We start from the raw sequence: 27928 nt of genomic DNA, 5'->3' as shown, positions 1-27928 counted from the left end.
TCCCTTGAAGTAAAAAGATTAGCTGGTCTAATATATATAAAATAAAATCCAGAGCCTTTTCTATTGTAAGCAATTGAAACAACTGATCATGACTTCACATCTGATTGATCTTATTCTAGCTGCAGAATAGAAGAGTTGACATTGCACATGAAATGGGAGCAATGACTTCTCCACCTTCTGTCATGCAGTCTTTTTCACAGGCTGGTCACATGAGTTCTGGTTCTTCGACAGCTGCATTTCCAACTTCTCATTTGGGCTCTCCAAATATAAGAATGCCCCACGCACCTCAATTTCAGGTTCCAGCTGGAGTGCCCAGGAGTCCTGTTACACCTGGTCCTCCTGGTCTTTGTCCAGTTATACCTTCATCTTCCAACGTGACTGCTACAGCTTCACCTGGAGGTCCTTCTTTATCCTTAAGGCCCAATGGGCCTCCTGTTCCTGTTCTGGCCAATCCACCTGTTCAGCAACAAATATACTCTCCCTATCTTTCTGCCTCTCCTATGGCTCCAACTCACCAGGGACCTTGGTTGCAGCCTTCACCTGTCACTACCATGCTAAGACCACCATTTCCATCACACCCCGCAGGTTTTGCTGTTCCCTTTCCTTTGTCAGCTACTGGTGCACCACTTTCTTCAGCGACATTGCCTGACACTCGACCTCCTGGTGTCGCTTCAGTGGCAACTCCACCTGGAGTGCCGACTACTGCTACCCAGTCAATCCCTACTTTAGGGTTGCAGCCAGAATTACCTCCTGGAGTTGGTATGCATATAGTCCATGCCCAGAAGAATTTTTCTTTAATGATATCCTTTCTATTTATCCATTCTTCATTTCACAGCATATGGCCTTTCCTGTCCTTTTTCCCCCTTTTCAGACAGCGGTAAGCATGTAAATGATGCTGACACTAAAGAAGGAGCTCCAACCAGTGAACAACTGGAGACCTGGACTGCTCACCGGACTGAAACAGGAGCCATATACTACTATAATTCTTTGACTGGAGAATCTACTTATGAGAAACCTGCTGGCTTTAGCGGAGAGGTATGAATATCACTTTTCTGTCTTTGACTGTGAAGCAGGTGCTTAATTAGTAGGTGTATTCTTCATCTGGAAATGGGTAATGGCAATCTAGTAGAGTACTAGATTTCTTTTAAGGCCTGTAGGTAGGGCGCTGCCTAAATGAGTTACCTAGCTGATAGTCTATTAATTTTTTAACTCATAGCTCTTCGAGATCTTCTTTCTCTCATGAGGATGCTACTTTCTTCCCTTGGAGTTCCCTCTTTTGATGAAACTAAGATGATAAAGAAACAAGAGGTCTTGTCTCCCTTTCCACTTCTTATATTAGCATTAGTCTTTCTACTTCTGATTCTTTTCTGATAATGTCTCTTCTTCAGAAAATTTTGTACAAGGAGTATACGCTTGGCCATTTTTACTTGCAAATCTTTCTTCCCTTCTGAACGATTCAAAGGTCATGTAACTTATCCTCTTGCTTCTTGTTTTCTGAAAAAAAGAAAATCTCTAATTACTTTGTGGTCCATGGTCATCTTAGAAGCACCAAATCCTTGAATGTTTTACATGCAATAAAAGCAAAAGTGATATGCTTTCATTCACGTCATCTGGTTGTGATTTTTGAGTATTCTTGATAACATGTGTTTCTTTGTCCAGTTTATTTTCTTCTTTGGTGATGACTACTGTTGTTTAGAAGAAGCAATAGTGTGGAACTTTTGTTGAGATTATCATTTTTTGGCTTGGTTATGGTTAATTTGGCTACAGGGTGGTTCTAGAAATTTCAATTCCGTTATCTATATCGACATTGCTCACGAATTTTAACTACAATGATCTGGCTGTGCCTACCTTTGTCACTGTTTGCCCTTTTTATTTATTAGAGTAATTGTCTTCTTTATTCACATTTTTAGTCATCCATGCATGTCTGTCTACAATAGCACCTGACAACAGCGTTTTTCCCCTTCTGGTGCAGCCGGCCAAAGTCGCTGCGCAGCCAACTCCCGTTTCATGGTAAATCTCTATAGTAATAATAAGTTTATTGACCCGTACTATTGTATTTTGTTTTTCTAATTAAATTCATTGTGTTTGTGCGAATGCACCCTCGTATCTGATGACTTATTCTACATAGTCCGACTGCTTAAGTATATTCATATACATGCAATGTTCTTCAAGTGTACAAACAGAAATAGTGATCTATTGGAACATGCATATTGAGAATGTAAATATTTTTCTCGAACATTATATGCTAGCTGGGAGTTCATTAACTTGCCATTTTTGTATGTTGGTGAACACTTGCAAGTTTGCTCAAGTTATACTGGATCAACTAGCCCTTTTTATCCTATAGGAAAAGACTACCCATCTTCATCTGTAAATGGATGATAATTGATAATATGTCGGCAGGGATCTGTCAATGAGCTCAGTACACCATTGTTTTCCAGAGAAATCTGTGCTCCTTGCATTCTCAGATTCTTAGGCTTCATGATTCATGAGTGTCTGCATATGATGCTTCTCCTTTGTTTCTTTCCATTGTATGATGTTTCTCATTGCCTGTGCTATCAGTTTGCATCTTGTTCTGGTCTGAAATTTCTTTTCAATCTTTATAAACAATCAATTCGGTCATTGTATGCTTCAATTTGTCTTTCTAAAAGCTTTTCAACTTTTCTTCGGTTGAATTATTAGCTGCAATAAGTTATATAAATCTTTTTTGACATAGGGACTAAGTTCTTGCAACTGTAATCTTGTACATACAGTGCACCATCTTAGTGCTGAAACTCATTATTACAACTTCTTACTTACCTATCCCTACACACTCTCACACACGCACGCACACACACACACACACATAAAGATCTTAGTCATATGTGGACAACTGAACATATCTTATTTTGTATTCAATACTTCGGGGAGGATGTATGCCATGCATGCATTCTAGTGTTGATAAGAACAGTTTATTTGGAAATCAAATGGAGTACAATTAAAATAGAGGACTACTCAACCTGGATACTACCAAGCAAAAGAGAATGTTCAGCTAAAGGGTAAAGCCTTAAATAATGGGCAATAGCTGGGTAGCTTTTATTCCTTGTTAATCAAAGCGTAGTGTTAAACTTCATAGTTCAGCAAGATCCTAGAGCAAGTTTTAAGCAACTGTACCTCTTGAGATTTGCTTTCACCTTTTGCTTTTCTTAGATCAATGCCAGTAATTAGCACATACATCAAACTCCATTAATTGTTCTTCGTGATGACGTGAACAACAATATGCTGTAATTGATTATAAAACCAATTTCTTCATCTATAAAGGCGGGATGCAAAGTGCACCGGGCTGCCCTTTATTCAATACTGGTACAGGTGTCTCTACAGAGGTTAGAATGAAGGATTACATGGAGTTCAATTCTCTCCATCATAGAACTGATTAATAGTGTCATTAACAAGAGGTTTGATTAACGGTGTAAGCCTAGGTTGTCTCGTGAAGGGTGTTTATCGTAGAATGATTTGGGCAGAACAGTAGTTGCTGTACCACCTTGGTACTCTATTAATAAATTTTTACCCTACGCTTATTGGAAAAAATAAAAAAAGATTTGGGCAAAACATCAGTAAGGAGTGTACTTCACTTTGGATTCATTCCCATTTGATGTCAGAATATTACCCTGTTTTTCTTGTTGGAGTAGCAGTTAGTCCTTGGGAGTTTCACCGCCCATGTTTCATTGTGTAAATCAATTCTATGATGAGTTTATCGCTTGATCTTTAAGTTTTCTTTTCCTTTTTGCTTTCTTACTTGTTTTTTATGAAAGTTTCTATTCATAAACAAATATTACTTGAGCTCTGTGGTTCTTGTTTGCAAGCATCTATTAATGCTGAAGCAAGCTTTACCAGCTCTACTAACCATTCCAGCTTGTTAACCTATAATCAGGGAAAAGTTGGCTGGTACAGATTGGGCATTGGTTACTACCAATGATGGACAAAAATACTATTATAACACCAAAACAAAGGTATGGTCAATCACCTTATTCTTTTCCCTACAAAGAGGTTGACTCTCATTAATTTTGTTTCATTTGGCACGTATCTTTTGGCATAGAATGGCCTGAGGTCTGAAATAGTCTATCAAATCATATTGGATGTTCTTTTCCTCCCTTATCAGATACATTTTCAGGTCCATGTAGGATATTACCAAACCATCAACTTCCTTTCGTATGATTTTAAGTCTGTCTCGTTCCCCTTCAATCGTCATAGTTCCGTAGTTGCGGGCAGATGCATGTTGAGGTCAATATAGGACATTACCAAACCATCTCAAGCAATTTTCTCTCGTATCCTCCGTGTGTGCTGCTTGCGCCTTTTAGTGTGATCATTTATGGTCTTGTCTAATATTGGATTTAGTGCCATCTATCTTAACATTTGCATTTTTGTGAGACTCATCTTGTGATGTGTTGGTCCTTGAGGCCTAACTTTCACTCCCTGTAACAGTGGCATAGCCACACTATTCCAAGGGTGGTCAAGCGAACACCCTTTGTTGGAAATTATACTGCTTATATAGATCAAATACTACTTTATATGGGTATATCTTACATTTTAAACATTCTTAACATAGTTGGGTGAGGCTGTCCAGTGGTCTAGGGTGTTCAAAGTGAGGTGTTGTTCACAGGATCAAATCCCTGCCTAAACGTTTTATTTGCCCATTTTGTTTGCCAAAACTAAACGGAGACCACCGTATGAGGTTTATTTGACTCTTTTCAATTTTAAATACTTCCTAATAAATAACTCTTAAAACTTAAGTTTTGTGTAAAAACAAATAACTAATCTTAAAAGTAGTTTAAAATTAAAAATTGTTTCTTAAACAAATTTTGTAATTTAAAAGTCAAGGTCTACAAAAATCTCATCAACAAAAGCTCTCTGCATACTACAAACTCTCTCTGTCCTTCTGTTTTATGCTTACTTTAGTAAATTTTTTATTGTGGTCTTTCTTATGTTAGTTTTGACTTATAAATTTATAGTTCTATTACAAGTGTTTTTATTGTTTAGCTAAATGTTGCGTAGTTTGATATAAAAATGTTGGCGCACCCATTCATCGGAAAAAAAATTATTAACTTCTTTAAAGTTTGAACACCCTTGGCGAGATTCCTGGTTACGCCATTGCCTTGTAAAGTTGCTGGTCAATCATTCTATAAAAGTTGCCTTGCACCTTGGTAGGTAGCTATACTCCTATCGCCCAACACTCTCATAGCACTTTTCCATTTCAACTATTCTATTTTAGTTCGATGTGTTATATATTCATCTAATATACCCTTCTCCTAGAATGCCGAACCCGGATATCTAATTGTCAGTATTTAGGTGTGTAATCTCACTTGACCTTCACTTTGCTTATGCGAGCTAACTTGCAGTGGGTATATTCTTAATTTTACAGACTGATGCATATGGAGGTTTAAGTAGGACATAACTAGTACTAGCAAATGGGCGGGTCAGATAATACAGTTCCGACATTTCTATTTTTTTTACCATCTTTTCTACAAGGCTGAAATTCTTAGAAGACTCCATTTTTTGTTTCAAAGAAAACTGTATGGCTATATACACTGTTGATTGAGCTAAGCTTGACAGACTGTTCGTTAGTTGAATAAAATGCGAATCAAGGCATGACTTGTTCTCGTTACACAAGATTTTTGATTTTTGTAGTTTGTTACACTCAATAAATTAATAATTTAGGGGCTTTTACAATTGAAAAGTAGCCTCTATCCCTTATTTCTTTTTGGTGCACCCATGAAGTTCCTCTTTGCTTAGATGATTGGGTGTTATTCGTAGAGAATCATATATTTATGTACTCTACTTTTTGGTATACCCCTTGTATACAGGTTTTATGCCCAAACTTGTTCAATAAAATTTATTACCTTATCAAAACAAAATAAAAATTTTGGGGCACATTGGACCTTTTTACTACTGGGAAGACCTTACAAATGTTGGTTGAATAGTGTATCAATAATATTTGTTTTAGTGAAGCACAGTGAAGTGCTGATTTCCTTGACTTTCAGTTTCTGATTCTTGAGTCACAATAACAGTAAACTTTTTTAGTATCCATGAAGTTTAGCAGAGACGAAAACAGTAACTATATAAAAGTAGATAATGTTCCAAAATGGTTGTTTAAGAGCTGTCCTACGTCGTCTTAAAACATTTTTATTATGATTTTTTGATATATTACTTCAATTTTTTGATACAAAAGATTATAACGATGATATATTTAAAAACAAAATTCACATAGCTTTTACTATGTACTAACAAAATAAAGAAGTTCTCTTTGTTCCATTCAGTTCCTTATTAAAAGAATTCCACCACAACTACACAAAACTCCAGAAACGTCTGAATCTCCTTGGCAACCATACCACGCTCCTTCAAATCATCCTTAATCAGAAATTGAGTTGTACATTGTGACATTGATTCTTGGTGAATTAGTTCAAAGACTGTAAACGTAACTGAATACTTATTCTAATGTCCTTTTTCCTTGTATGCTTCTTACCCAGTTAAGCAGCTGGCAAATTCCTAATGACGTGACAGAGTTGAAAAAGAAGCATGATGCTGATGCTTTGCAGGCTCAATCAACGTCAATGCCGAATGCTAATGCATTAACTGAAAAAGGATCTTCTCCTATTAGTTTGAGCATTCCGGCTGTTAATACAGGTGGTCGTGATGCAACAACTCTAAGATCTTCAGTTGTTCCAGGATCTTCTGCACTGGATCTTGTAAAAAAGAAGTTAATGGATGCTGGTGCTACAACTGCTGTTTCTTCACCAGCCCCAGCCTCTTCAGGAGTAATATCATCTGAACTAAATGGATTCGAAGCACTTGAATCTACCGTCAGAGCTCCACAAAAAGAAAATAGCAAAGAGAAGTCAAAAGAAGCTAATGACAATGGCAATATGTCTGAGTCCTCTTCAGATTCAGAAGATGATGAGAGCGTACCAACCAAAGAGGACTGTATCATCCAATTCAAGGTATATTTTTCCTTCTCTCTTTTGGAGATTTCGCTACTTTATAGCAATTCTAGTTTGCTGTTTTTCATGACTTTATGACCTATGTAAATTTTATGGATATACAAGTACATTCATCTATATACTTTTGTTCTACTTATATATCTAGTTTCTGTTGACATTTTTCCAAAACATTTATTTTGATGCCAACATGTTCTAGATACTGGTTTTTGACTTAATTTGCTGTTAGGAACACCGAGGGTCTATGGGAAACAGCCTCTCTACTCCTCCGGAGTAGGGATAAGGTCTGCGTACACACTACCCTCCCCAGACCCCACTTGTGGGATTTCACCGGGTTGTTGTTGTTGTTGTTTGAACAAAGAAAAGAGTTGGCCTATTCCTTCTCACCTCCATCTCAGTGCTAGCATTAAAACCCTTTTGCTTCTAGTACTTTTCTATGACTCATGCATCAATGTTCCTCCAAAACATGATTTGCATAGTGTGGAAGTGGTTAAATTTACACCTCCTTTAGATATAGCTTCGATTCTTGAAGTATTAATATCATCCAACCACGAATTACTTAAGCCTTTCTTGATGAGCTTAATATTTCGAGGTGTATAATTTATGTTTACTCCCTTGCTTTTCTATAAAAACTCCGCAAATCTTCTATGCATATGACCTCTTTTGGAAATCTGAGATACATTTGCAAATGTCCATGTTGTATTTCCACTGCTTATTTATTTTCTGTGTTCAATTCTCTTTCCAAGAGTTCTCTTTTTAACATTGCTCATAAAATTAAATGGAGGGAGTATACCTGTTCTACACTGAAATTATGCTACCAAAATAGGGGACTTGCGTCCTGCAATACTACTCAGGACACCCCCCCCCCCCCAATCCCTATGGTGGCTTGCTTTCCAACATCCTCATGGAGTTGAGCTATATTTGGGGTATAATATTTTTGATGCTGTCATCCTTCATAATATGATAAGTCTTGATTTTCATATTAGCTTTCTGGCATAGATACATATTTTTTCAAGTTTCCTACAGTTTTTCCCTGGTGAAGTAATAAAATTTCATCAAACAAAAGGGCTAAAACATGTCTGCATACAAGAAGTATACCAAAGAATAGAAGACCTTACAAGAATACAAGCTTCCTACTATTACAGCTTGCTTTTGGGACATAAAAGCATTTCTTATAATAGAACATGCCATCTTCCTAGTTTTGGAACATAAATACTTTAATTATTAATTGAGGTGCTTGATTTATCTTTTTTGTTATTTGTTGTAAGTTGGGATACAACTATCATGAAATGTTTTATCTACGTCAAATTTGTTGGCAAATTGAGTTCCAAACTGGTTTACTTGGGACGACCATAAATCCTCCTGGCAGAGGCAGAGACGAAATTACAATCTTTAATTCGAGCTTGATGACTTATTTGTTGCTTCTGAGTGGGAACAGAGTGGAAACTATTTATTTTTTGTATCTGCGTGGAAAGGAATGGATCGGACACCGCCTTATTAAAAAAAGAAAAATTGATGAATGGACAGAAATGGGATTGTTAGTTATTGTGAGAAATAATACACGAGAAAATTATGTTATTGATATACTTTAACTATAATACAAGCACCACTATTTATAGCAATACACAATACATACTTTCTTCCTATTCCATGCGGGACTATGCTTATTTACATAACTATAATACAATCTAACACTCCCCCTCAAGCCGGTGCATACAGATCACATGTATCAAGCTTGTTACATATGTAACTAATACGAGGACAAGTGAGGTACTTGGTGAAAATATCCAAGCTGATTATTCAACTTCACAAACTTTGTAGCAATATCTCCTGAGAGTATCTTTTCTCTGACGAAGTGACAATCAATCTCAATGTGTTTAGTTCTCTCATGGAACATCAGATTTGATGCAAATGAATGAAGGGCGGCTTGTTTATCGCACAGAAGTTCCATCTGGTTGATTTCACCAAATTTCAACTCCTTGAGTAACTGTTTGATCCAAACTAGCTCACATGTTGCCATAGCCGTTGCTCGTTATTTTGCCTCTACACTAGACCGTGTGACCACATTTTGTTTCTTGCTCTTCCAAGATACCAAATTACCTCCTACTAAAACACAATATCTAGACATAAAACGTCTATCAGAAGGTGATCCTACCCAATCAGCATAAGTATCCAACGATCTGCTCATGGCCTCGACCCTCGAACAATAATTCTTTGCCTAGGGATGACTTTATATACCAGAGAATTTGGACAACTGCATCCCAATGACTATCTCAGGGAGAATTCATAAACTTATTTACGACTTTGACAGGAAAGGAAATGTCAGGTCTAGTCATTGTGAGGTAATTTAACTTACCAACCAATCACCTATATCTCGCAGGATCGCTAAGCGGCTCCCCTTGTCCTGGCTGAAGTTTAGAATTCGGATCCATAGGAGTGTCAACGGGTCTACAACCCGTTGTTCCTGACTCCTCAAGAATGTCTAAGGTATACTTTCGTTGTGAGATCACGATACCTGACCTAGACTAAGCGACCTTAATACCTAGAAAGTATTTTAATCTGCCTAGATTCTTAGAGGGTGTTTGGATTGGCTTTTAAAAAGTAGCTTATAAGCTAAAAGCCGAAAGCCATAAGTTGATAATATCCAACTTTTAGCTTTGGACTTATTTTTGTACTTTTCATGCCTAAAAGTAAGTGTTTTTAAGCACTTTTTATCATTGCCAAACACCATAAAAACTAAAGAAGTGCTTAAAAGTCAATAAGCACGCCAAATAAGCCAATCCAAACACCCTCTTAGTCTTAAAGTGCTGATCAACTTCGTAATAGCTTCCTGATCATTGCAGTAATAACAATATCGTCAACATAAACTACCAAATAAATACAGAGATTTGAAGCAGAATGCCTATAAAACACAGAGTGATCAGCTTCACTTTGAATTATGCCAAACTCCTGAATAACTGTGCTGAACTTACCAAACCAGGCTTGATGAGATTTTATTAGACGTCATCTATGAGCAAGACTTTATCCAGATCTATGGATCTCATCTCCCCAGCATCAAAACGAGTATAGAGCGACCGACGCAATCGACATACCCAGCTACCAGACTCCCCCAGAGCAACAAAACCTGGTGGTTGCTCTATATTAACATCATCCTCAAGATCACCATGAAGAAAAACATTCTTAGTGTCCAACTGATAAAGAGGCCAATGACGAATAACCAGTGTTGTGAAGAGCGTGAAGCGAGGAAAAGCGACAACCCCCATTTCTCGAGAAGCGAGAAGCGAAGCGCTCGCTTTCTTTAAGTGAAGCGAAATTTAAAAAGAAAATTTTAAAAATAAATAGTGCATGGACAACACATGTAATTGTAAGCAAATGTTCAATACTTCAATTAAAAAATTAAAGAGTAACATCAATTAAAGCACAAAATGAGCATCCTATTCTTCTACAAGATTGTCAAATTCTTGTATTCCACTATCATTATTATTGCTCGTCATCTTATTCAACTTCTTCTTCATCAACTAGGGACAAAGTTAGGCAGAAATTGGGCAGAATTTTGGGCAGAAATTGGAAAAATTGGGCAGAATTTTTCTGGAAAAAATTCGCCAGCATTTCGGCGCTTTTTGGACGTTTAGAAAGAAAAAGAAAAAGAAAAAGAAAAAGAAGAAGAAGAATGAAAATCAAAAGTGCAGAACATACCTGTTGAAAGTTGCTGTTGTACTCTTGAAAAAGAAGAAGAAGAACCCTAGTTTGAAGAAGAGAAATCGTTGCTGTTGTTTGAAGTTAATGAAGAAGAGAGGAAGAAATCGTTGTTGTTTGAAGAACCCTAGTTTCTCGCTGCTGTTGAAGTCTCAAAGAAGTCGAAGAAGTCCAGACTATTTAGAATACCAAGTTTTTAATAAAATAGAGCTTTGTGTATTTTAAACAAAGAAGCGGACGTTTCTCTCGCTTCTTCTCGCTTCACCGCTTCTCGCTTTTTACAGAGAAGCGGTCGCTTTTTCGTACCAGAGTCGCTTTTAATGGCAAACGCGATGAACTGTGCGCTCCGCTTCGCTTCTCGCTTAAAGCGAGGAAGCGCTCGCTTTTTTAATCACTGCGAATAACAACCATGGCTAGAAAGAGGTGGACTGATGCTATTTTAGCCACGGGAGAGAAAGTATCACTGTAATCAAGCCCAAATATCTGAGTGTACCCTTTGACAACAAGCCGGGTCTTAAGCCGATTAGTATCGCCATTCGGACCAACTTTGAATGCATAAACCCAGCTACAACCAACAATGGACACTTGTATACTTCTGGATAGAAACAGAGGACAAAGAAGATACAAAAGCATAGTAGGGTGATGACAAACGATGATAACTTACCAATAATGTGGATTAGGATTAAATGTGGACCGTATACCTTTCTGAAATGTAATCAATGGACTATAAGGAGACAAGTCCGTAGTAGGAGCACGATCAGGTGCATGACGTGAATTAGTTGGGCCCAGTATTGTGCAGAGCGTGAAGCGAGAAAGCGACAACCCCCATTTCGCTTAAAGCGAGAAGTGAAGCGCTCGCTTTTTTGAAGTGAAGAGGAATTTTTAAAAAAAAATCAAAATAAATAATGCATAGACAACACATGTAATTGTAAGCAAATGTTCAATACTTCAATGTAAAAACTAAATAGTAGCATCAATTAAAGCACAAAATGAGCATCCTGTTCTTCTACAAGATTGTCAAATTCTTGTATTCCACTATCATTATTATATTGCTCGTCATCTTCTTCAACTTCTTCTTCTTCATCAACTAGGGATAAAGTAGCTGCCTCTTTCCCCTTCCTCTGTGAACTTGAAGTTGAGGTACTCCCTCTCAAACCATAAATCTTCTCCCCAATTCCACGCGCCTCCGCAACATCACCCCAAGTGAAATCAGAAGTTTCCTCAAATACTTCTTCATCTGCATGATCATCCGCGACTCCAGTTAGCCATTCATTAGCATCATCGATGTTGTCCAAACTAATTGGATCAATTACATTGCGAGCGTTGTAACGACGCCTCAATGTTCTATTGTACTTAATGAATACTAGATCATTGAGACGCTTCAAGGTTAGTTTGTTCCTCTTTTTGGTATGAATCTGCAAATAATAAGTAATTAGTAAGATTAGGACAATTGAGATATAATTTAATTATCTCAATATACTAAATCTTTCTTCTTAGTTCTTACATGTTCAAACACACTTCAATTCCTTTCACATCCGGATGAGCTACATGTTAGACTTAGAACCTTGATGGCAAACTTTTGTAAATCTGGAGTGGAATGGCCATATTGCTTCCACCATTCAACTGTAGAAGTAGAACAAATTTTCAAAACATAATATTGATAAAGAAATAACTTATTAACTATAAAACAACATATAAGCACTCGCTCACCTGGTGACTTCGTCTTTCTTTGTCTAATCGCCATGTTTTTTCCAAAAGTTGCTCAGCATTTCTATAAATACTAAATTGCTCTGTTATTTTATCTTGCACGGATTCTTCAGGTATCAACTTCTCAATACATTCATAGTATCCATTCCACAAAGGTTCATCTCATAGAATCCTCTGTTCATTGTCATAAAACAGTTCCGGGTTCAAACCAAGTCCAGCTGCATACAAAGGGCTATGAAGCTTACTATCCCACCTTTTATCTATGATCTCAAAGACTCTTTTGTATTTTCTTTAATCACCAAAAGAGGCTTGAATAGCCTCCTTTGCCCTATCCCTGGCTTCATACAGGTAGCCCATTGGTGGCCTTTGCTCCCCATCCACAAACGAAGCACTTTAACTAAAGGACCACCCATCTTCAATGCATGAACCACATTGTTCCAGAATGAAGGAGAAAGTATAATATCTGCAGATTCTCTCCCTCGAGCTTCCTTTCCATAGGCACTGTTAGTGTACTCATCTGAAACAAACAACTTCTTCAAATTGCTTTTTTGCTCATACATCCTATGCAAAGTCTGTCTTTGCAGGTTTCACCAAGCTTCTTTGTTTAGTGAATCTCTTCATCATATTCAATAACAAAGGCCTTTGAACAATGTAGGAATGCACTCTAATTGCTTGAATAAAGACTGAACTGAAGGGTCTTTCCTTGAAAATGTCACCGAAGATCAAATTAATGGAATGTGCTGCACACGGAGTCCAATAAATATGCGGGTACCCAACAGACATTAAATCACCAGCTTTAACATTTCACTGGCGTTGTCCGTGACAACTTGAACAACATTTTCTGCTCCTATAGAGTCTATTGTACTCTTGAACAAGGAGTACATTTTGGTTGAATTAGTCGAAGAGTCGCTTGCATCAACGGACTCAAGAAACAGGCTTCCCTTAGCAGAATTCACCAAGATATTGATGATCATTTTTCCATTTCTCGCCGTTTACTTATCCATCATAATGGAACAAGTTTGGTACCAAACTTGTTCCATTCTACTTTGTGCTCCTTTACAATTTTGTTCACCTCTGCCAACTCTATTTTTAGATATGGACCTCTAACTTCATGATAAGTTGGAGGCTTCATTCCTGGACCATATTGGCCTACGACCTCAATGAAAGCAGAAAAAGTGTCAATATAATTAACACAATTAAAAGGAAGACCTGCATCATACATCCACCGCGCAAACATTGTAATTGCACGATCCCTCAAAATCGCTTTGGCATCAATTTGAGGATTACCACTTTTTTCTCCCTTATCTCCAGATTTTTGCGGGAAGTAACAAACCATAGGACCTTTGGTCTTGCCAGTAGATCCACAACTAGAAGACATTGGTTGCATCCTTCCTCGCTTTTGTGATTTTGGTGGAAGCGACGAAGCATCGTCACCTTCTTCTGTTTCATCATCAAGATTATACAGTTCTTGTTCATGAATCATTTGAGTCTTTAACTCTCCTTTTTTTTTTGAAGGAATGCTTTCAATTCTTCTTTCACATGCGACGGAACTTTAGGACAAGATGCGACATTTGGATCACCACCGATTAGATGCGCTTTTTGACGATAGATTCCCTCATTTGAAATCTTGTCACAAAAAAGACATCTAATTGCCATCTTGTTGGTCTCGCTAACTCTTTGAGAGTAAGCCCAAGCCGGGTCTTTCCTATCTTCTTTTGGTGCCATTGAAAGAACAACTACATAACACATAAGAAAGACAATAAGACCTAAGAATAAATGATATAATAATTAGAGGAAGGGCAATAATTATCTGTTAAAAATTGGGCAGAGGTAAAAAAAGACCTGGGCAGCGTCTCTGCTTTAGAACCGATTGTAAAAAAAAAATTCACCAGCATTTGGCTGCTTTTTGGACGTTTAAACGGTGAAAGAAAAAGAAGAAGGAGGAGGAGGAAAATCAGAACATAGCTGTTGCTGTTGAACTTGAAGACTTGAAGTTGAAGTTGAATTGTTGAAGAAGAAGAAGAACCCTAGTCGATGCTTGTCGATGCTTCCAGAAGTCGATGAAGAAGAAGAAGTCGACCAGTCTCTCTGCTTTAAAACCCTAGTCGCATTTGTTCGTTTAATGAAAGACTAGACATCTTGTTTTTAATAAAATAGGGCTGGGTTTGTTTTAAAACACAGAAGCGATTGCTTCTCTCGCATCGCATTGCTTTCCCGCTTCTCGCTTTTTAGTGGGAAGCGATCGCTTTTCTACACCTGAGTCGCTTCACCCTGCTGAGGCGTGCACCTTCTCGTTTCGCTTCGCTTCTCGCTTAAAGCGAGGAAGTGGGCGCTTTTTTAAACACTGGTTGGGCCTGATGTTGGACGCGGACGCGACAATAAGTCAAAAGTGGTGTTCTTGTGGCTGGGGATCTAGGAGGAGCAACACTAGATTCCTCAATGGTTGTTATGGGTAAGACTTCTGTGGCTGAAGTCTGAAGATGTAGAAGGAGCTATAGTAAACTCCTCGAGAGTGGGTACAGGTAAGACCTAAGATATATCAAGGTGGTCAGAAAAGGTAAGTAAAGTCGAGACTCAAAAAATGTGACATCAGCGGACACAAGGTACCTACGAAGATCAGGTGAGTAGCAATGATGTCCTTTTTGAACTCGAGAATAACCAAGGAACACCCACTTGAGAGCACGAGGAGCTAACTTATCGTTTCCGGGGAATAACCAAGGAACACCCACTTGGAATGACTCTACTAGGACCCCATATATAAGATTGAACTTAAAAAGACAAACTCTGCACGACTCTCAACATTACGCAAAAAGGTGGCTTGGGTATCTTTCCTAAGTTGACATGACTCACAATCTAATGTAGACAACTAGGCACCATCTTCTGAAGCTTGGATAAACTCGGATGTCATAAACGTCTGTGAATTAGGTCTGGAGGATCTGTAACTGGATATGTTGTGGAAGGATTGAATCAGTCAAGGTAGTAAAGGCCTTGTGATTCATGCCCCGTGCCAATCTTCTGTCTTGTACTGCAATCCTGCATAACAAAAGAGTCATCAATAAAATATATACCATAATGGAGGGCACGAGTCAACCGACTGACAAATGCAAGATTAAAATGACAGCCAGGGACATTAAGAACAAAATCTAGAGTGACAAAGGATAAGGGATTAGCTTGTCCAACTCCTTTTGCTTTTGTTTGGACTCCGTTGGCTAAAGTATCATTGGGAAGAGACTATGAATAAACAATATTTGACAAAAGTGACCTATGACCAGAAATATGATCAGAGGCGCCTGAGTCCATGACCCACGGTCCAAGAGTAGTAGACTGAGAAACACAAGCAAAGGAATTATTAGCAACAAAAGTATCAGTCTAAGCAATAGAGGCTAATTGTGGAGGAGTTTATTTGCTCGATACTGAAGGAACTTATTATATTTCCCTTCAGATAAAGAAAATCCCTGGTTACTTGCGGTATCAGTTTGAGCAACATGAGCATTTTTAATTGGTCGACCATGCAAAGAGTAACACATCTTATGGGCGTGTCCAAGGCTCCAAGCTTATTACAATAAGAACACATGGGTCGAGATGCCCGATTTTCCACTGTTTGTGATGCGAGAACATAGTAGTTAGCTGTTTGTGATGAGATCACGGTATGACTGGGCGCTACAACAAGCGATGTAATTGAGAGAATAATTCATCAATTGTAGGGACAGATAGACTAGCCAAAATCTGGTCGTGTGCTGAATCAAGGTCATTAGGAAGTCCAACGAGTGTAAGAACTAGAAACATCTTATGTCCGAAAAAGGTCCCACGCGCTGGCAAGTGGGGACCAGATCTTGTCGCAAAATTATCTTCGATCGGCGCGTGAGAGTGCGTGAGGCCTCTGCTGTTTGTGATGAGATCACTATATGACTAGGCGCTGCAGCAAGGCGACATAATTGAGAGACTAATTCATCAACTGTAGGGATAGACTGACTAGCCAAAACCCGGCCTAGGAAATCCAACGAGTGTAAGAACTAGAAATATTTTATTTCCGGAAAAGGTCCTACGTGCCGGCAAGTGGGGACCAGATCTCGCTGCAAAAAGTTGTCTTCGATCGGCGCTTGGAGTGTGTGAGGCCTCTGCTGACAGAGATTCTTGTGGGGGTTTGGTCGCCGGGGGGTGGGGGACCTTGTGGTGGTGTTGGTTTTCACACAACGCCAGTAGAAATTGATTTGACGTAAATCTAGCTTAGAAAGTCGTCGGAAATTGACGCACGGCGACTGTCTGACTTTCCCAGATGTGCCTCACTCACGCTTTGATACCATGTGAGAAATAATACACGGGAGAATTATATTATTGATGTGCTTTACATATAATACAAGGACCCCTATTTATAACAATACACAATACGTATTCTATTCCTATTCCATGTGGAACTAGGCTTATTTACATAACTATAATACAATCTAACAGATACTTGGACACAAAACAATTAGTATCTTTTGTATCTTCTCCTTTCTTTCTTTGCAATTCATTCCATCCAAACATACACTTGGTGAATTTAAAAGAGGTAGTCATTCATTGCAACCATCTAGGTTTTCTTAAGTTATTCTCAAACTTAATCAGAACGGTTGAACTATCATCCGCTGTTGCTTCCTATGTTTGATATCAAGCCATGACCTTAAAGTCTTGGGCCCGAAGTGAATGTGAGTGCTAAAAGTACCTGGTTTATACTTTATACTTTTAAATTGATAACTTCGGAAAAGTTCGAGGTCCGTTGCCACCCGCCAATGGTTCCGTTATTGTTATTCAGTTAGCTTCTTTGCTGTAAGTACCCTGAAGATGGTTTTTGGACATATCATCATTTTGTCTCTTGCTTTGCAATCGAATCTTTGTCTTGTGGGTCTTGTTTTTTTGGTTCTAAATGTATCCCATGCGTGTGAAATTTACAGGAGATGCTGAAGGAACGTGGAGTAGCACCATTCTCAAAGTGGGAGAAGGAATTACCGAAGATAGTGTTTGATCCACGCTTTAAGGTTCGTTGAAACTAAAGACTTTATGTGGGACTTAGTGGCCTTTTCTTCACCTCCTAAAAGACAGGTTTATATCTATAAATCGTACATTTCCTACATTGCATGAGCTTATTTTTGTGAATTAACGTCTCTAGTTTGCTGCATCAGCCAACTGAATGTCCTTTTAGCAATATTTGTGCTTCCATCCTCAAGGAATGCAGTGCTTTCTTGGGTTGTATGTGGTAGCTGTAACGGAAATGAATAGCTTAGCTTAGGTATTAGGTGGTTCAGAATTTGGTTATATTATCCATTTAACTAAAAGGTCCTTACTATTCTAACAAAAGCTGTTAGTCATTCAAAGTAGGCAGATTTGGTGTGAAGGACAACCTATCTCCAAGAAAGCTACAAGTTACATGAAAAATTGGCACATTCCCATTCTTTATGGTAGATGAGGCCTATTCACTACCCTAAAAAAAAGGTAGCTGTGGCTTATTGCTTTAAAAGGATTGGAGGAGGAGGATCTTGGAATATTTTAACATTGCATTCTTCCCGAGTACAGTGTACTCATGTGAAGAAAGTGCATCTCAGTTGTTGCAAATACTATACCAATGCATTATTGTCAAAATTTGTGGTTGTAGCCTTGTATGTGTCTCTCTTTCAAATTGATAAAGACATCGAGGCTTTTGAATTTTCAAACTGATAATGAATGCATCTTCTTAGTGCAAAGTGAAAGCTGTACATAACAAAAAATAAAGGAAAAAAGAAGGAAGAAAGTGAAAGATGTACATAACATAGACTTTTTTCTGGTCTAAATAATGAAATTACCTTCTGCTTCTTTAAAGAAGCTCTCGGACATGTATTGTTTGTCTTATTAGAAAAGTACATCTTTACCCTTATAACATGGAAGATGCAATCAGTTGTCAGTTTGCCATAGTCATTTTTCCAAAAGGTCTTTTTGGGATCAAACTATGTCATGCCGTGCACTTTCCCCTGGGCGGATGAACTTTTTGGTTCTTAGATAAGGAGATTACGACCCATAACTTCAACCGACATGGGACACTAACACTCCCCAAACGTCCAGAGCTGGACATTTGTAGCGTGGATAACAAAACATCGAGGCCCAAAATTGGATAAACCTGGGAATCTGGGATAGGGACGGTTTGGCTCTGATATGGTGATACTATGTTAAGAAAATGGACCTTAAGCCTAACTCAACCTCAAAGGTTAGCTCATGAGGTGAGGGTTGCCTAATACCATATGAGGAGACTACAACCCATATCCTGGATTAATGCGGGACACTAACCAAAATTATGTTGTTTTCATAGATTATCTGCAAGCTAATAACTTTCTGAGATCTTGTCTCTTGCTCTGAGAGTAACTATATGGTTTGTTCATGATGTATGTATATCCTCTTCCAGGTTCAAAGCTGCCATATAATCATTCATGCACATATCATTTTACTAAATGTTTTTTCCATCTCTTGTTTGTTGTGCTTTCTTCATTGCTTTCCTAAATAGCGGGTCTCCTTGTCCAGGCTATTCCAAGTTACAGTGCTAGAAAAGCTCTGTTTGAGCATTATGTCAAGACACGTGCGGACGAAGAAAGGAAGGAGAAACGGGCAGCACAGAAAGCTGCAGTGGAGGGCTTCAAGCATTTACTGGAAGAAGCAAAGGAGGTTTATCTTGTTACTAAGCGCTCTTTAGTTCTTTTCAGATGTAATCTCACAATATTTTTCCACTAGTTCTTCCGTCACAGTTGAATGTCTGTCTAATTTCTACTTGGCATGATTAAAACTTTATTTGTTTAAGGTCGTCAAGTGCCCAATTTCTACTTGGCATGATTAAAACTTTATTAATTTAAGGTTAAAAGGGAATCTGGGATGGAGATATTAAATCATGAAAGCATCATAAACAGTTTGGTTTAATGTAGTAAATGATATAGCTTTCTTTGGAAAAGTAAATATTCACTTGAGGGTGAAGGGAGTAAATTGTTTCCAATTAAAGCTGAACTTTTTGTTGGAACATTATCTATCGCTTTAGCGGCTTACATTACTTGCTGGTTACTTTGCTTATTTTCAGGATATCAACGAGGACACTGATTATCAATCATTCAAAAAGAAATGGGGTCATGATCCACGCTTTGAGTCCTTAGATCGAAAGGATAGAGAAGTGCTTCTGAATGAGAGGTATTAGTCAACTGTTCCAATCTTGGTTTAGATTTACTAGTTCTGGTGTCACTTATTTCCTAATATGTTTTCTGATATTAGCCTTAAGAAGTGATTCTTTTTCGAATTTGATGCACCATTTATAGTATTACCCTTTCCCTAGTTTAGAAAAAGTTAACAACCCCCCCCCCCCCCCCCCCCCTTTTTTTTTTCTTTTTGATTGTTAAAGATAATGCATTGAAATATCCAGCAAGAAGAATGTGCTGTGAAGCATTTACAGGGAGAATGCAACTTACTTCCCCCTTTTTTCAATCATTGGGTACTTGATCGATCTTGTTAAATGGACGACTTGATAGTGTAAACAAATACTACTACTTTATTATCGTAATCTTTCTGTGATACCATTGCAACTTCTAATTTTGACATTTCAAAAAATCAATCCCTCTTTCCATAGTGGCCATCCTTGTTTTCACATATCTGGAGTCCAATAGTGGTTCTTTTTCCAATTTTGATATATGCAAATTTTTCCTGATTACCTGCAAATCCAATCAGGCCAAATTTTTTGAGACAGCGAGTAAGGAACCAAAGGATTTTTTTGACCTTTGTGGATCACTGGATCACCTTTTACCATTAGGTTGCTTAATAGCACTCTAAATAACCTATATGACTTCTTTATGTTAAAGGCTTCAGCAGAATTACTCTATGTCTCTTCTTGGCTTTTACTAATCTTGGTAAGCTTCTGTGTATAATTTTCTCATTTTTCCATATATTCTTTTAGAGCCTTCATTTTCCTTATTCCGTTTTCTAAGGTTCTGTTTTTTACATTCTCATGGAAAACTCTCTAGCACCCATAATATATTAGTTAAAAATAACATTTGACCTATATACATGGTATAATTTTTGGGCAGTGGCTGTTCAACTGACCACCTTGGCCATGCATAGCTTTACCCCTTGTGTGTGTTTTGGGGGGGGGGGGGGGGGGCGCGAGTGTTCCACTTTTTCTTTTTTGATGATCTAACGAGTTGGAGTGGTGTTATACCAAAAGAGATTTCAATGTGAAGTGAACATGTTTTTGTTTTGGCTCGTGCAAGTCTGTGTTGTGACTCTGCTCAACCGGTTGAAGACTGATCGCCGTACTTAATCTTTTGATCTTATTTGTTGACTGGCCTTAATTTGTTCTTCACCTTTTGTTTCTAGGATGATTCGATTTCCATTTCTTTTCCTACTGATCTGGTTGTTTAGGCAAGAATCTACTTAATGTGTAGGGTGCTTCAGCTTAGGAAGGCAGCTCAAGAAAAAGCTTACGCTGTACGTGCTGCTGCTATATCACAGTTCAAGTCCATGCTTCGGGAACGAGAAGATATTACCTTAAATACACGGTGGTCAAAGGTTGGTGTATATGTTGAGATGTGATGCCAAGAAAATATCAATGTAACTAGTTGCCTTTTAGATCTTTTTACTTGCTTGCAAATTGAATGCTTAGTCTGGATTGGCATGCCTATTTAAGATTAAACTTATAGTATTTATTGTTTAAGTCTAAATAGACTAATAAATGAGGCCTGCAGCTTTTTAATTTCTCAGTTCTGTTACACTTGATCTTCAATTTAATTTGCTTAACAGACCTCCCTTCATGTTTTACTAATACAGTTGGTCATTTCACAAAACTCATGTCTTGTTGAACTACAATTGGTTCAAAGTCGACGATGTCATCAAATTTATCACTAATTCCTGAACTTTCTTGAAAAAGAAGTTCGTTATTTCAAATTAAATGTCATGGTTTTATGTAGGGCAATGCCGAAATAACATCTGTCTTTCCTAAACCAGAATGTCTCACCATTTGTTTTATATAATAATCACAAGTTTAAGGGTCACAATTCGCACTTCCCGACTTAATTTCCCTTATTTGGATGTACTTCGTATTTTAAGCTCCAATTCAATATACCATCCTAGATCAATATTTTTATCTTAGAGGTGAACAGAGGTCAAGCAAGCATCAACCTGAAAGAAAGGGAGTAATGGAATATTAGAAATTAAAAAATCTTGCTATATGGAACGAAAATAAAATTCAAATGTCGACATTGCTCCCATTTGAATTAGATGATGAATATCATGTCTGCGAATCAACAAGATAGAAAGATGATTTGTATTTTGGACATTGTTTTATTTTCTCATTCAGCCGCATATGTCTCTCCTTGAAACCAATGGAAGTTGTCGTGCTAAGTGCTAAACTTTCCAAAATTCATTTGGTGATATGGTCCTTGAAGTTTCCCAGACATAAACATTTGCCCTTGTGGTTTACTTTAAGCTTTCCTTTTCCCCCTTTACTTGGATAAATGCAATTAACTATATTTTCTCCCTCCCTAAGTTGCAACTTTCTGCTGATTTTAGGTAAAGGATAGCTTAAGAGATGATCCCCGTTATAAGTCTGTTAAGCATGAGGACAGAGAGGCTTTATTCAATGAGTATCAATCGGAACTCAAGGCTGCTGAACAGGAAGTTGCACGAATTGCAAAAGCAAAACATGATGAAGAGGTGAGAATACTCTTATTTCCATCTTTGGGGCCTTACTTTTCTTTGTTTTAGGATTTGTTGTTACTTGCCTTTTTTGTTATATTATTGTATCAATATTGATTAGATACTCCAAATGTATCATTATGATATCTCATATTAGGTTTGTCAACTCTTTCTCTGTGTGTGTGTTGGTTTTTTTTTTTTTAGGGGGGGGGGGGGGGTAGGGGGGTAGAACCTCTTATTTTTCTTGCTAATATAGGGCTTTTATATTTAAAAAAATGGGGTAGCCCAGTGCACAAAGATCTCGCATTCACACATTTTCGCAGGAAGGGACATACCCTAATGGGTATGATGTAGACAGCCTACCCTAATGCCAAACATTAGTGGCTGCTTCCACGGCTCGAACCCTAATATAGGGCTTTTATGTTTTTCCTATTTATCATGCAACTAGTATACCGTAAATTTTTGTTTGGCACTTAAAATGTACAGATAAAACCTAAAATTCGACTCTAACCTGCGGCTATTTCCTTCTCAAAGATATAGAAAACAATACTGTTCACTTTCATTTTAATATGGGACTTTGAGCTTTTAGTGGCGCTAACGCCTAAAATCCTATACTTAACGGGGACATTCAATTGCCTATAGTCAAATGCAGATAGTAAGGCTTCATGGTGTCAGATTCTCATAGGTGGGGTGCTCATTAAACCTCCTGGGACATCTTTATCTTTTCGGATGCCTATTTAGGATGGGGAATGGGGAGAAGTGTAGCATCTTTTTGCAGAAGATTTATGGCCTTGACTTTGAGAGTGTGGGTGGCAGGATTTAAATTTGTCTGGACAACAGGTGTTCTTTCTTTTTATGATATACTTTATGACATGAAATTCTTGCAATGCATAACTTGAGGAGGGGATGTGTTAGATGAGTTGGTGTCTTATGTGAGAGGAAGGAGGGAAACCCCAAAAAAGGAAAAATCATGGCTTTCATTTGCTTGTCTACCATTGAAGTAAGTTTAACTCAAGCAAATACTAATCCTTCTTTTCTGCATGATATGGCCACTGTGGTCTAGAAAACTAGACTAGATGGACTGATGTCAATCTGAGATTTATTTTCTGTGCATATGTTTTTCTTTTTTGATGAGGAATTTTCTGTGCATATGCATTGCAGTAGGTTTTTCCTTTTTTATTTGTGAATAAATTTGAATGTTCTTGGTACAAGCTTGACAAGTGAACCTTAGACCTCAATGGTTTTTTCTATTTAGTTTCTTTTTTGATGAAGTTTAGTGTACTTAGATTTCATCGTGATAACTCCACCTTTTTGAGTTTTGCTAAGCATAGCTGGTCTCAAGTCCGGTTGAAAAGGAAGGGTTGTGGTAGGACTCTCATTGTAAAAATTGTCAAATAAGAGGATATAGATGAACCCAACTAGTTTGAGATTTAGGAATAATTGATTGATTGAGTTTTCAGGATCACAACTTTACCCTCCTCACCAGTCACACCAACACATAATTCGGAAGAGGACCTATATTTCCCTCTCCATACTGGTGGATATGGATATGCAGACATGTCTTCTTTCTGTTGGTTTATATAGAATTGAGTGGTTTATTTTATTTGTCTTGAGAAAATATGAAAAAAAAAACCTTACAGCTTCACACATGTTAGAATATAGACGCTTTTTTCTAGTGTTTTATGGTAAAAAGAGCTAGTCAAAGACGTTTACATTTTGTATGCAAGTTTCTTTCTTTTAAAAACAGAAAATACCTTTAGTAATGTGGGAAAATCTAGTAAACTATCGTATTTGTTACAGTCCAAGTCCATAATACGTATTGCTCGGTTTGACTCAGTAGGCCTCACGGATTTGTCTCTTGACTACATCATGTCGAGCGTAGAAGTGCACATACCATGTAAACTTATGTTCTCTATTATATGGCGCTTTATTTTCCAGTCCCTTTCCAATTTGGGATTTGCCTCTTCCAAAGCTTGCCAACTTAGAAGCTTTGCCAGTCCTCTTAACCCGCTCTTATCAATCCGCCCTCCATCACGCATCACAAATTTTGCTTTATCTTTCGCACTTTCTGCGTTCACTTTCAAGTGAATTTGGAAGCATAGAACTATCTCCCTTCTTCCCTTGACATCATCAGCCAATCAATATGCCACTAAATCATTAAGCTGCAGCATAAAGCTGTCAGCCCCTTCAACCTTCTGGATTTTGTTAGCTCCCTGGACTTAGCTTAGTCACTCATATACCGGAGCTTACCCTCTTTTGTAACTCTTTTGCTATTTGGCATCCTCCTGATGCATGCTCATCAATGATATCATTTTACTAAATAAAAAAAAACTGCCAGCCCCTTCAGAGGAATTCGATAGCCAAATCATTCTGCAATGATCTCAGGATAGAAAATAAAAGCTTTCTTGTAGCTGAAATAAAGGTGAGATTTATGTTTTTACCATTGAATCCAAATGCATTGAGTTCCTCGAGAAACTTCCCACATCCAATATGAACATATCTAGATAAAATGGATCTTGAATCTAACTCCAAAAGCTAGGTCATGAGAGGATTGCCAAAACCACATAAAGAGACAACAACCCATACCGACTCTAACTTCCCTGCACGCCCGGACCGGACATCTAGAACATGGATAACCTAACAGGGGAGCCTAACATATGGCAAAGTCAAACCGAGAGTAGGGACTTTTGGCTCTAATACCATGTAAAGAAAATAGACCTTGAACTTAATCCCTATTAGCTCAAAAGGTGGGGATTGTGCAGGACAATATAAGGAGACAATAGCCCATACTCTAAACCAATGTGGAATCTAACAAACTCTAACAAGGCCTACTCGATCATTGTTAACCATTTATAGAGTCCCACTTCTCACCTCCTCGCGTACAAATATCTCTAACCGATTACTTTTATTAAGTGTATGGAGCTATAGAATACCAACTTATCCCCTTAACTTCAAATCTCGTCAGTAAAGTGATCATTATAAAGGAAAGTAGTTCAAACAAAAAATACACATTAATCAGCATAAATCACCCATTTTAGTAGCTTAATTATGTTTATTTGTATTTATTCACTGGTTGCCTCTTCCGTCTGCTGATCTGAGCCACTGTCTTTGTGCCTCCAACTAAGGTTTCCTGCTGATTCTCCCTATTAATTTAATCCTGGTAGAAAACTAAAAACCTGCACTTTGTGATTTTAATGCATTTACTTATTTCACCTGTATGTGTGTATTTTGTCCAAAGTTTTGGCAAATTTAGAATGTAGTACGCCAGGTTCTGTTTGATTCCACATTTTGATGTGATTGTTCAGTTGAAGGCGTTAATGGTGTTCTGCTTGACGCTTTTAGGAGAAATTGAAGGAAAGAGAACGAGCTTTGCGAAAACGTAAAGAAAGAGAAGAGCAAGAAGTGGAGAGGGTGCGGTCAAAAGCTCGTAGAAAGGAAGCTGTTGAATCCTATCAAGCTTTGCTGGTTGAAATAATTAAAGATCCTCAGGTATTAACTTTTAGAGACCCCAAAAATATTACAATGACATATCTTAGAACATATGTCATGGATCATATCCCATTACTTGATTAGACAGTTTTAGATAGTTCCAGAAGATCCGCCTCATCTTTATTCAGAAACAATAAAATTTGAAAGATCTTTGTTTGGTGGAAAGAGTACCATCCATCTTTACAGGAGGTGCTTAGCTTCTCGGAAGAGCTTATTTTGTGTAATTACCGGTTCTGTGCAGCACGTGGTTATAATTGTGATCTTTTAACTTGCAGTAAATAGCATTTCCCACTTGGTGCTCATCAGATGATATTTTATTTAACTTTAAAAATTCTTATCTTTTTGGCTTTACCTTTACTGATGAAGTATGGAAGGATTGTGTTTATTATGTGGTAGAATTGTTGAAAAGGTTATTCCTTTTTATTTTCTGGATGGTACTAGTTTTCAGTTTATCTTCAAATTGTTGAGATATCTTTCTCTTGCTCCTAAGGCATCTTGGACAGAGTCAAAACCTAAATTAGAGAAGGATCCCCAAGGACGTGCAGCTAATCCTCATTTGGATCAGTCTGACTTGGAAAAGCTCTTTCGAGAACATGTGAAGATATTGTATGAGGTAAGATGACTACTGATAGATAAGCTTTACCGTTTGAAACCTCGATTGTTCTTTTTTAAGTTATGTAATCCTTGTTATCTGTTTTCACCCATAGGGGTCGTTTGGCAGGGTGTATAAGAATAATACCGAATAGGGTGTATTAGAAATACTGGACTAGTTATGCTGTGATTAGTTCTTATCCACTGTTTGGTTTGGTTTATTAAAAATAACATGCATTGCCTAGGGGTGTATAAATGCTTATCCATGTATTAAAAACGATGGTATTACTAATGCCATGGTTTGCTATGTATTAGTTATACATAGGATAATACTAAATAGGGTGTATAACTAATACCTGTATTACTTATACATAGGTTGAAAAACACTACCAAACAAGGGATTAATAATACCAAAGCTAATACATGTACATCCTACCAAACGGTCCCTTAATGATATGCTTTTTTAGCCACAAAAATCTCCTAGCTTGTTTAAGACCACAAGTTTCAAAAGCTTAGTCTTCTTTCTAAAATTCCGTGTCCAGTCAAAATACACCACATAAATTGCAACAGAGGGAGTATAAGTTATGTGTTAACTTAATCATATTGAAAATGAATGTAATATATTTTGTGATAATCGATACACCTAGTGGATAAGAAATTATCTATATATTTTTGAAGAACTATATCTAAGCAACAATCTTTTCGAAAAACTTTATTTGCTGGCTGACAAAGCCCTGTTCTGACATTCTTTCTGCTTTTTTTCTTTTCTTTGCCAAATCTTGTTTGATTTTGACTGCAATGAGGATGCCATATTGGTGTTTAAGTACCTAAAATCTACCAAAGAGAAAAATGTCACGTGGGCCCTCCATAGTTACTAGCAGTTTGCATCATTTAAATGAGGTGTACCTCTGTTTGTCCTTCTCACGCAGTTTACGTTCTTCCTTATTGATCAAGTACATGGTTTTCTTTTTCTTATTCTCAAACTATGTATTTTGATTTTCAGCGGAGCGCACAGGAGTTTAAAGCTTTACTAGCCGAGGTTTTAACTGCTGAAGCTTGTTCCCGAGAAACAGAAGATGGTAAAACAGTTGCAAACTCTTGGTCAACAGCCAAACAACTTCTCAAAGCCGATCCCAGGTACTCAAAAATGCCTAGAAAAGATAGGGAATCCTTATGGCGCCGATATGTTGAAGATATTCAACGGAGGCAAAAGTCAGCACTCGATGAAGGAGATAAAGCAAGAAGTAAAGGATCTTCTGGTTCAAGGAAGAGATAAAGCAAGAAACAGAGCTGTAGTAATCCTCAAGTATTTTGCATGATCGAAGGAAGCTGAGAAAAGACATATTTCTCAGTTCATGTATCATTTTAAAGCTAGTGCCCAGAACTTATTTTTGTCAAATCTGATAATTCCTTGCTCTCTCATACCTAGGCGATTATGTAGTAGATTTGATTTCTTCTGATTTTATGTATTCTAGCATTTCAGTTCGCAACCATTTTTCTTGTCCGTAATTTGTACTGATTGCTTTTAGTGTCGAGCAATAGTTTTACTTCTTGTGTTGAGCAATAGTTCAATTCCTTGGAATCGAGTTTCAGTTTGAAGTGTGTGATTTTGTATTTTTAATTGAAGCTGCGGTAGAAACTAGGCTCTTTTCATCCAGTTTCATAGACCATTTCGTACTTAACAAAGAACAAGGAAAAGAGATATTTTATTTGAATGATATCACTTCGTATTATTGGTAGGTCTGACTGTAAGAATTTCCTGTATATTTAGACCAGAACTAATAAATAGACAAACTGTAAATTAGGCG

General features: G+C 37.6%; 1 protein-coding gene across 1 annotated transcript in view; it reads left to right on the top strand.

The window, feature by feature from the left end:
* Positions 1-27719, top strand: part of LOC109244201 (pre-mRNA-processing protein 40C) — a 32041-nt gene extending 4322 nt beyond the window's left edge. Inside the window, exons 5-17 of the mRNA XM_019411258.1 lie at positions 120-759; positions 872-1035; positions 1973-2010; positions 3908-3986; positions 6501-6971; positions 17303-17386; positions 18897-19037; positions 19441-19547; positions 20792-20915; positions 21915-22058; positions 25383-25529; positions 26020-26142; positions 27124-27719. Coding sequence (XP_019266803.1) covers positions 120-759; positions 872-1035; positions 1973-2010; positions 3908-3986; positions 6501-6971; positions 17303-17386; positions 18897-19037; positions 19441-19547; positions 20792-20915; positions 21915-22058; positions 25383-25529; positions 26020-26142; positions 27124-27396 — 2535 coding nt within the window. The 3' untranslated portion in view covers positions 27397-27719. The remainder of the gene's footprint in view (positions 1-119; positions 760-871; positions 1036-1972; positions 2011-3907; positions 3987-6500; positions 6972-17302; positions 17387-18896; positions 19038-19440; positions 19548-20791; positions 20916-21914; positions 22059-25382; positions 25530-26019; positions 26143-27123) is intronic.

The sequence above is a fragment of the Nicotiana attenuata genome, chromosome 2 (genome assembly GCF_001879085.1).
Source record: "Nicotiana attenuata strain UT chromosome 2, NIATTr2, whole genome shotgun sequence".
In the NCBI taxonomy this organism is placed as follows: Eukaryota; Viridiplantae; Streptophyta; class Magnoliopsida; order Solanales; family Solanaceae; genus Nicotiana; species Nicotiana attenuata.
The sequence above is the reverse complement of the archived record's forward strand: the minus strand, read 5'-3'. Positions and strand labels throughout refer to the sequence as shown.